General features: G+C 40.7%; 1 protein-coding gene across 5 annotated transcripts in view; it reads right to left on the bottom strand.

Moving 5' to 3' along the window:
• The window catches only part of rdx (BTB/POZ and MATH domain-containing protein rdx), a 94,930-nt gene that overhangs the window by 8,992 nt on the left and 74,564 nt on the right, over positions 1-11,374 (bottom strand). For all 5 annotated transcript variants that reach the window (XM_026816680.1, XM_026816682.1, XM_026816683.1 and 2 more), the window contains one exon: positions 7,945-8,089. In XM_026816680.1, coding sequence (XP_026672481.1) covers positions 7,945-8,089 — 145 coding nt within the window. The remainder of the gene's footprint in view (positions 1-7,944; positions 8,090-11,374) is intronic.

Raw genomic sequence — 11,374 nt, 5'->3', positions numbered from 1 at the left:
GACCAAAGTCCCACGAAACTTTCTTACGAAAAAGGAGTTGCGCAAGCCCGACGCGTCATAGGTCATTGACGAGGCCTTCGATGACGTGAGAACTGCCCTTTCAGATATTTTATTTCATTCGTCAGAATCTTGACGAATTGTAAACAATTTAGCATTTGAAAGAATTTCTTTTCTTATATTAAAACTCGAGGTATTTATTAGGCTCGCCGACTACCTCTTTCAGGATTCCTACAAGCTTGAAGATCACACAGAAAATCCTAATGAGTTCATATGTATGGGCGAACGAAAAGTCACGTTCCTGCAGGTAATACAAAGTTTCTTAACTGCTTGCATAATGAGAACACAGGAAGGTTTTACGAGATTATCTACCGACCGAAATCACTCCAATGCGTACTAATTAGTAAAACCTACATTTTCTTTAATACTGCAATGAATATTTAAATAAATCAGCAAAATAGTATGAAATCAAGTAATCCAGACTTAGTGATCCATAATATAAATTCTTGCATCTACTATCTAATTTTACTCTTAATGGCATTACTAAAATTAGTCTGTCGACCAGTAATCGAAATCTTTGCTCGTCTAAGCTGAACAGACGGTCAGCTGTCAATAAAATAGTCTAGCACGGCGTGACACGAGGTCATCGTTCGATTTTCTTTTAATCCAACGAGCGTCTAGTTAATCGACTTAATTAACATCGGAAAATGGTCCCTGGTTATCGACTCGAACAAAAATGAACCGATCTGAAGTACTTAAAGAAAGGATAATCGTCTTGTTCGATAAATTGTCAGTTTAAAACTGACTCGACGGGAAACTAATTCGTTTTGGAATCGCCGAGATTCATTGGATGTTCTATAAGTAGAAGACGAAGTCGTGAAAGAGAAAATCGTCGCCTGAAAAATCGATGCATCACAAAGGGTAGCGTGAGAAATCTCAGCGTAACGATCCTGGATAAAGTGAAAGTTTGTCTTGCCTCCTCTTCTTTTTTTCTTTTTAATCACATTTTCACAGTATAAAAAAGAACAGTAGACTCACTCATGATATCGGCTCCTATGATCTCATGACCAGCAGATTCGCCACGTTGTTAGTTATGCACGGGTTTAGAGGCCGGTTAGTTGCTACTAGCGAGAAGTGTTTCAAACGAAAGTTGTAGCTCTAAAGATCAGATATAATTTCCTTCTAATTCCACTCGTTAAAGAGTAATTGGCAATAAACGAAATAATTAATCGATTAGTCCTGAAGTATTCGAGATAGAAAGAAATTGTATACGACCTTCTTTGCAGATAACAGGAATACCTACAACTTTTATTTGAAGCATTTCTCGAAATTTTGAGAAAAAAGAATTTCCAATTTCAAAGGGTTAAATAAAATTGTTTATTGCAAAAAGTTTTTCTTTACCCAACCGAAAAACGTTTCAGAAAAAGATTGTACGTCCAGCAACAGATACTATCTTTATACATTCATACATTTTATTACACTTGCATTCTCATTTATGATTGCAAACGAGGAACAAGTGAACTGTCAGAAAGAGTTTGAGAACTCGAATGGACGGCGACGAGGTCGTTGGAACGACCACGCGAGGCGGGGTCGTAAAAGGTCGAGTTTCACGAGCAACGCCAGAAGGAACGAGGCATTTTCCGAACCGGAGTAAGCAGTAACTGGTTACGAGATTACATGTACAACAAGCGTGCATTGAACCTGCGAGATAGTCAGAGAGAAGGTCACGCCGAAGTGAGGATCATCGAACCCATCGCGTACCACGTGAGGTGTTTTCAGCTGTTCGCTCGTCTAGCCGTGGAATTCTTCCTGCTGGATAGCTCAGACATTAATCGATCAAAGCTAGAACTGTCCAAACAACAAGCAAACGAACGAATCTTATGAATACACAATTGCTTTACTCGACCACGAATTGTTCACTAATTAAAACTCATCATATTTGATGCATTTATACAAAGATTGCATCCGCAGAAGATATAATATGTAAAAAAATTAAAAAACGATATAATTTTAAAAGAATAAACAAGTTTGAATTTATATTACGCGTGTCTCAATTTGCATAAAGATGCAGCCTACTCGTCATCAACTTAATGTTAGAATCGTTCAGATACAAATGCACGCGTCTTCGTTTAGAGATAGATTGATCTCTTAAAAAGGAACAATGCACTGCACCGTGAAATGATGTTACGAGGCTCGAAGGTGGCAATCGATATTGCATGGAGATTAAGGACGCCTCAACGAGCGTCATCAGTGACCCACGATTGCTACCGGAGAAAAAACTTTCATTAAGCGAACGAAGGTTCACTCTACGTTTCTATTTAAGTATGACGGATAAATCGCACTATTAAGCAATCCAGCAAAATCACCTCGAACATTACTGCAAATTTTATCTATCTACAAAAACATTGTATTTGTATTATTCAGCAACATAGAGGAGATCAGAAAGTGGAATGTACATTATTATTATTAAAAGGTAAATCAAATTTTTAATATTGATAACATAAATGTTTTATTTTGCATTGAAATTCATTTAATCTCTTGAAAAAGGAATAAGGATATAACGCGCGGATGAAAAGGGTATTAAAATGTCCAGAAGCGCGAGAAACACGGATCGCGTAGTATTATTTTCCGAATCTAATTCCGTATCCTCCACGTAATAGTACGTATTGGCCGTGATCCAAGTCTGCCTACACGTTTGATTGATCCCCTCGAATGCGAGTTCATGTGTATTCCTTTCGTTAACTGCGATCACGTGAACCGCAGAGTGAACCTCTGTTCGTTCAATCGTTTTATTCTATCTTCGTTTCAATGGTCTCTTGCGAATTTAAATCTGATCGTATTTCTACATTTTCAAAATATAAAAAGACAATTGCGTGACCAAAAAAGAGTCAAAAGCCAGGAAATATTGAAATTCTCTACGGATATTGTCGATCGGGCCTCGGGTACTGTTGAACTGAGTAGATGGGAAAGGAGTATCGATACGATTCGTTCGTTTCCTCGAAACGAGGCAACGAGGAATCGAAAAAGGCCGGTCGATGGCCCCTGCGAGTCGTTCAACTCGTCATGATCGTCCATAATCGTCCTTGAATCTCGCGTTTCATGATCGGGATAGGTCAAAGATCGATATCTGGCTAATCATTGCTAGGCAAACATCTATCTTCCGTTACTTTGGAAGGCAAACACGAAATACCAGAGCTACCGTCTCGTTTAGCACTGAAGCTACACCGCAGCAAACAGGGTCACGTTAACTGAATGTTACACTTTCATGTTGAAATACTTGGAAAATTCCAAAGTAACTCCGTCCAGAATATTATATTAAACAGTAGTTCTCTCTGGTCGATCCACGCTATAATTAAAATCGTGCAAAGCGAGATCTTGTTGAACGAAAATTCATTCGACTTCATCCCTTTGTATTAAAATACATTTCCTTGTTAATTTAAACCGAAATTTCGTCGTATTACAACGCTGCTCTTTGCGTTCTCCGGAGTGCCAGAAGTATCCTGTTGTTCAAAGGCTATCGTAATTTTCGAATCAATACCGACGAACTGTAGTTTTGCACATTATTTATATTTTCATCAAATCCACAGTCTATTCGTGCCTCTATTTGCGAATCTTTCGATTCTGACGTCTTTCCTAGCAATTAGGCTGCGTCGGTTGTTCGACAGGATTTAATGTTTCTCGAAAGCCGCACGTGACGTCCGCGATGGAACGAGACTCGAGGAGGTACGGTGAATCGAGTTCTATTTGACGTTAAAATAATTCATCAACGGCGGAGAGACTATTTCCAGTCTATTTCGAGATGAAATAACACTTCGCGAAGAGGCACTTTAAGCGGAACACGCAGGCCACGAGATTTGCCCGGCCATCGGCTATATCGGTGCTCGTAAATTCGTTAAAATGCTTGGATGCATTTTGAACGGAAACGGAAGACGCTCCGACGTTCATCATTTCAGCACCCTTCGCTCTTTGAAAATCGATGCCCGTCCACTGCGGCACCAAAAGCCGGCTCGGGGATGATTCGAAGTTACGATATAAGTATTTTCGGAGGGTAAATGAAATTTCAATTTAAAATTAACATCTGCATAAAATCTGCAATTCGTTGTACGGATCAAATGTCTGAATCAATGATCAGTTCGTATGTCGCCGCCAGCGACGAGGTTTACCTGGCTCTTTAAACTTTTCCCTTTTAACTGAGCCTGCATCAACTTCTAATCTTTCCGGGAATCCGGTAACAGTTCTCAGTGGTTAAGAAACCGAGTTGAAGCGAAGTACCGAGCGCGGATCCAAGGGAGCGTAGGGAGCACAAAGTTCATCGTCTTGGTCGTTTCCGTATAGAAGAAAACGGCGCGGCATGGCGCGAGGAGGAAGAAAGACGAGGAGAGAAGGCCCGGTCGACGCCCCCAGGAGTCGTTCAACCCGGCGGTCGTCGACGATCGGCCTTGAATCACCCGTGCCCGTTTACGGGAGCAGCGTGCGAGCAGCAAGCAGACCAAGTCGAGGCTTCCGGTAGAGTCCTGGACACGGTGCTCGAGCATGCGCGAGGTAAACGATCGCGGATCTCCCGGTCAGAATAGAGAATCGAAATCCCCGGAAATCGTATCCGAGGTTGTTTACCCAAGACGAAGAACAGGGAGAAGGGAGGAAACATGGTCTCTCTTCTCGCGATATTTTCATCACCGTTCGAAGTCGCTTGGTTCGATTGATCGTACGATGGCGTAATCAGTAATGGGCACATATATTGATTCGCACAACAAACTAGTTTTGCGTTTTTCATACAGGTTGAAGCAGTAAGAAATGTCATTTAAGATTATACTAACGCCTGAGAGAAATGCATTTTAGTTTGTCGAGATATGAGAATTTTATGATCTCATGCACAGCACGTTTCGATAAAATGAATAAATAAGGAGTTATTGGATATATTTTTCATGGACTCATGTATATTTGCATAGAATTTGTAAACTAAAATTAGTTATCGAACAACACGCTTTATTTCTAAAATTCACGTATTTATCGAGTATACGTGATTCAAATGCTTATGGACATACGCAGTGCCCGCGATTGGGTGTAATGGGACACGTGCCTCGAGATAACGACGTGGAAATGAAAGGCAACGAATGATAATGGCTCTGGTCTCGCGTCCATATGGCGAAAAATTTAGAACAGAGGGAGGTTTCTACGAAATTGGATGGATATAATTTGACTACAAATTTTCACGCAAAATAAAATACTTTTAATGTCAATTTTAAAAATGAAATATAAATTCAGATCATTTTTGCCTTAATAAAAAAAAATGACGTGAATAATGCGTTTAATATTCTGCACATTTTTACACATTATAATTTATATTTTCTGCATCGAATCTCCAGTCTGAATATACCGAATCAAAGAAGTTATAATAATATTTTTAGGAAGTTCCAGGACTCATTGAATCAATTTATAGATAAACATCTTTTTACGATCAGAATGATTGCGATTAAATGGTTTGATTAACTTGCATTAACGATAATTACAGGAAATTATCACGGTTTACAGATCGGATTAATGATGAAGTCGAGGTATGTAGGAGGGGAATAGGAGGAAGAGCAACACTGCGTTGTGGGATCGAATAGATTTGAAACAATTAAATTGGGAATTTCACAGATTTATACAACGAATAACATTAAAAAAATATGATCGTTCTTATTTGAAATCAGTAGCAGAAGTTAATACGCCACATGCCACTCGAGCTATAACAATTAAATCTCCTGCTGTTGACATTCGTAAATTGGAAACCATCTAAAACCGAGTTTCAGAACTATAAGCAATTTCACGTGAATTCAACACTTCCACCTATGACCACAAATGTTATAACTCGAATTTCGTGTTATTCGATCAAGAGTTAGAATTTGTAATGACCTATTATTGAATCAGAACGGAGAGACTTTAATAAAAGATCCTAATATCTGCTTTTCGAATTATGAAGATGCGTAACCGTACCATACCGCTGTATCATATCAGTCAGCGGTGTTCGTAGCACACGTGCAACTATGATACGCAACGGTGATACGATAAGAAGACACAATACAAGTGCACATTCTTTGTAGACTTTTTAACTTCTTGCGTGAGATCTTGCGACGAGTTAAACGTCGCGGTATTCAAAGGATCAATTGAAACCATTGCAGGGACGCTTTCTACGCTTTTATCGAGCCCATTGATCGGCGCGTGTTACGACAGATTCGCGATTGCTGCACCAGGCTCCCAGCCGCTGACGGAGCGAAATCGGCGTGTGCATTACGAAAGTTAACTGGAGCACGAATCGACTTTCGATTCGGTGGTAAGAGAGTCCGGCGGCGACGGCGACGTCGCGTCGTCTCTGGAAACCGAGAGTCGCACCATCCGAAGTTTCATCTCGAATCCACCAGCTACCATCAACGGCGGCGGAGAACGAAGGAGAGAGATCGCGATCATCTCCGCGGATTCGACCTCGCAACTTCTACATTACGTAAATAACGCCCCGGTGAATGAGTTTCGAAGGAGTTTCGCTTCTACTCTTTTTTGCGTGAAAGGCTCCCGTCCCAGATGCTAATTCGGATGTATGATCAAGAATACCGAGTTCGTGGCGGATTCAAACTCGCTTGAAACTTCGCGTGTTTTATTCAGATCGCCGCCACTCCGGAATTATGGAATCGAATTACGTGGCGACAGAGATCGGGTTTGGCGAAGAATGCTCGACTACGAAAATACTATTTCCAACGGGAATAATTTTCTCGTTTCGAAACAAGTACAAAGTGACGTTAACCCCTGAACAATCTGCGATGTCTACCGTATTTAAGATTTATGGTCTTCGCACGGAATCACGTTCTATCATAACAAGACCATAAAATCTCGTCCTAACAGATTTCCACTGAGAATTCCTTCGATACTTCATCAAACACGACCTTAGCATGAAAGGGACCTACTTCGACCACATAGACTCCATCAATTGAGATTCTCATCACGGGAGAACCCTAAACCCACCCAAGAAGCCACCATCTCATCTAATAACTCTCCTCTCAAAGGATAGACCCACCACCCAAGCTTTGATCCTTCGCTTCTATATCGCTGTTTACTTATTTTCCTTTCTTGAAACATTCTAAGTTCTATTCAGTCTTCAATTCTTTTTATACATCGTTTAAGAATTGAATATGCCAAAATAATAATCAACTAAAAAGATATACGAACTATACCTGAGTAGAATTTCGTTTTCGATTAAAACCGAAGTAGATGGAGAGGTATTGTGAAGAAATGGAAGATTTTCGCAGGAAAAATCGGCAAACGTTTCCACGGGCAAGTCGGAGATCAACGGGGAGAGAGATATCTAGTTGCAGGTCATTCACATCGCGAGGGGACGAGCATTAAAAATAGAACGAGAACGCCAGGAGCTCTCACGCACAACCATGAGGATGATATCGACGAAGCCGACGAAATTGACGAAGAAGAGGCGGAGTACGACCCGCTGCTACGTCCAACACGTGTGTCTCCAGGGACAATGTTTGGGAAAACTTCGTGACGCCAATCGTAATTCCACGGAGGCTCTTCTTAAAGATTGACGTCAAATAGTACGAGAAGAATATTTATTGATACCGTGACGTGCACACAAACAGGGAAAGAGCCTGTTTCTAAAATACATATAATAGCCTATAAGCGATCTGACATAATCACGTTATCCAGACTTATTTTCCTTACGCGAAACGCTATTAATTAATGTACCAGAAACGAGGCTGACTGCCATCGTTAACAGGCAATTAAACAGCAATTAAGTTGACTTCACTGTGCCACATAGAGAATCATCACGACGTTAACGAACGTTAGATTCTACTCCTAACTATGCTTAAGATTTGTTTCAAGTCGATTGGAAATGAGACGAGATACGTTTTTACCAAATTTGAGAACGATTGTAGAGCGCGAGAGATATAAGATTGCACGTACCTGTGTGTAACACCAATTTTCGGCCACGGGGGTGTTCACTTCCGGTGGTGGAGGGCTTGGTACACGGCTTACTGCCATACTACTGCTGCTGTGCAAGTTTGAGCTGACCCGCGACGTTTGAGGCGCACAGTCGCTCACCGCAATACTGTAACACATACAAATAGTTCGCACGTTACTTGGAGTTTCCGCAGTTTCGCTAAAATTGGGGTTACGTGCTGATCGCAGCGAAACAGCCAGTATACCAACACTCAGTCCAAGTTTTCAAGTGTTATGTAATCGTTGCAGTTCAGTCGTTAATTTGTACGTTCCAACGTGAAATTCTCTAATTATTCTTATATTTTAATCATCAATAAATGTTTTGAAAATTCTCAATGGCTTCGTACGAAAAGGAATTGATCGGACATTAGCAGAATCGATCAAACCAGAAAAATCTTTTCGGATCATCAAACACAAAGACCAGTTGATCGAAGCACACGCAGGTTGAATGGTTCCATTACCCGCGCAGACACACACGATTCGGTGGAAAAAGGGTAGCTAAAGAGAAAGAGAACAGGGACGGGGTGGAGACGAAGAAAGGAAGCGTGGAAGAAGAAGGGTATGCAGGGCACGCGATGGTACTCACGTGAGCCAAGTACGGAACTACTCGAGCATCATCGGGTCGAGTACATTAGCCCCGCAGGTTCATCGGACCTGCTGCTACTACTCCTCTAGCCGAGGCACAAGTCGCTCCGCGACTTCTCGTCTTAACCTTTTAACCTTTATCGTGCCAATCGATACGTTAATGCAATAAGCGCAGATTGGTCTGGTTCGGTTAATTCTTTCGAGCTTACAATTAAGTGTCATTTAGATTGCTCATTCTTCAATCTCATATAAATTCGGAATATCTTTCCTTATTAAAGTCAGAATAAAATCGACCAACATTTTCGATAAAGATAATTCATGATAAGGTTTATATAATTTATGTACACTGATGCAATATACTTGTCCATTTACAATGATACGCAACTGTGACACAAGAGCTTGATACAAATGGATACGCACTAGAGAATACTGTTACCATTCGAATATGGTAATTGACGATTCAATTATAGTACAGCTTCGCAGCCTCGCTTCTCTCGTCTTCTGATTTCTACGGCAGACTCGATCTCGATTAATTCTTCAGCTTCGAAAGCCCATTACCGTAATTGTTAATTACCGTCGGTGTCCGTGAAGGGCCATTACAGCCGACATAAATTACCTTACTTTTACCCTTCCATTAGTAGATACTTTCTTCCGAGACTATCATTATCAACGCGGCACGTAGTTGTACTGGTTATCGTCTGTTTAGCTTTTTATCATGTAATTTGTAATCACTTTTACGTGTTACCGCGGACGTTGCGTAATAAAACTAATTCGATGGTGATACAAAGCAGTTTTATCTCTCTTTAAAGATTAGCGCGTACTCGAGCCGCGGTTAGAAAGACACGGAGGTAAAATTAGCTCTTTCTCTTTCTGTTTACGACACTTTTTATCGAACCGTGTCTACATTTATTTTTACTCTGTCACAACTTTTAATTTTTTTCGTGACAATAAATTCGATGTGCGATAGAAACTGCGTGCGGATCCTCGGTAATAATCAATATTTTGCAATTAATTCGATTGTCGATGTCGATGTTCGAATAGCTAACCAGATATTGTTGTAAATATATCCGCGATTAAAGCGACGATATTGCTTGTAAATGTAATCCGATTTTCGTGCCCTTTGAAACTCACAGAGCTTCGAACAAAAGTGCTCACGAACGGTCGTGATACCGGATGGATTAATATCAGTGTTTATCCCCTTGGAAAGGACAACGTTTCCGGCTGCGAATGCCGTTTGCGTTACATTAACAGGCGGTCAGAAGTATGGAGGTGAACTACATGCGATTAAGTTGTTGTTCAAAGCACACAGGCTGTAGGATCGTAACGGAAAAAGTATTTCAACCGCGATACTAAAAAATGAAACGAGGTGACCGGTCTGCGGGTTTTATAAATTCTCAGAAAAATTCGATATGCACATGTGTGAAATATATAATTTTGTATCGTTTCGTTTACGTAAAACGAGGCAGTCGTCACATCAGTTTTAATGCTCGGACCTTCGCATTCGGAAGATATAAGATATGCATTGAATGGTTGGCAATCGAAAAACAGACTCATTTTCCCCCTTTCACTTTCCAATACCTCTTTGTGTGCAGCAAGAGTAGACAGGAGCAGATAAGAGAAATCTCGCGATTACATGTATACCCGTGCTTTTACTTTGCGTTAAACACGCCGATCGGATGAAAGAAAAACGAAAGATTTTTTTCACCGTGAATGACAATTCGAGAAAGTACGCACGCAGATTTCCCTTAGACTGGGGATCGGTTACAGTCACGAGATACTCTGCTATTTTCTATCAATCGTGGCGGAACGATAATTGACTGATCCATTATGAGAATAAACTTTAATATTTTTCTGCGGAACAATGAATTTCCCTTCGTGACAATACATTTTAATATGTAAAATCCAATAAAAATACAACAAACATGAAAAAGAGAAGAATTTAAACTCGTAGAGAGACGACAAAGATAAAAGAGGAAGAAACGTCGTCTAAAACCAACTTTTAAGGAAAGAGTGGAACGTTTTGCGCAGTGGTAGACAGAAGCAGAAAGGGTGAAAACCAGGGGAATGAAAAATTCGCGAGGTCGCCTGAATCTCGTTTAAAAAGCCGGAGCGCGCCGTGATACGTCCATTCGTTAAACCTCTTATCCGTCGACATGTTAACTGGCGCCTTTTATGCGACGCCCCACCTTCCCCCTTGCCCAGCTCTCTCGCCACGATCTAACTTTCACTTCCACGTTTTACTCCCACGTTGCTTTTGCGCTAGATACAAGAGAGTCGGAGGCGTCGAGCGAAAGGGGAAGAGGCCGCTATTCGGGACGCAGTCTTTCGAGCGACATTTTGCCGAGAGAAAGATAAACGGTTTTATCGTGATTCCACGTTCGAAGCCGGAAGGAGAACGCAGGAAGGAAATATGCTTCGGAGAACGTGAGCGAGCGCAAACCCGATTTTCTGGGAAACGAGAAAACGGCGAATGGCTTTTCATACTACCGTGAAAAGTACCCAATACGATGTTCTTAAGTGATCGATGTACGTAAAGAACAGCTGTAATTCAATTTGGCCTTAATCTGTCCCTCGTTTTGTTAGCTGAATTCGTTTCTTGCGTGTCAAATTAATGTAGCGATAAAACATGTATTACATAACTAAGCTCAGAACTCGTTTACTCAAAATACAAGAATGAAATTTTTATACATTCATGTATAAAAAATATACTCCTTGTTGCAGTTATTATTATTAAACCTTATGCATTTATTTAAGGATGTATTGGCTATAGAGTCAATCCCAAAAGTTTATGCACTTTAGAAACGCATTT

The sequence above is a fragment of the Ceratina calcarata genome, unplaced genomic scaffold, assembly GCF_001652005.2.
Source record: "Ceratina calcarata isolate Rehan_Ccalc_2016 unplaced genomic scaffold, ASM165200v1 scaffold54, whole genome shotgun sequence".
Classification (NCBI taxonomy): Eukaryota; Metazoa; Arthropoda; class Insecta; order Hymenoptera; family Apidae; genus Ceratina; species Ceratina calcarata.
This window is presented reverse-complemented; position numbering and strand designations above follow the sequence as displayed.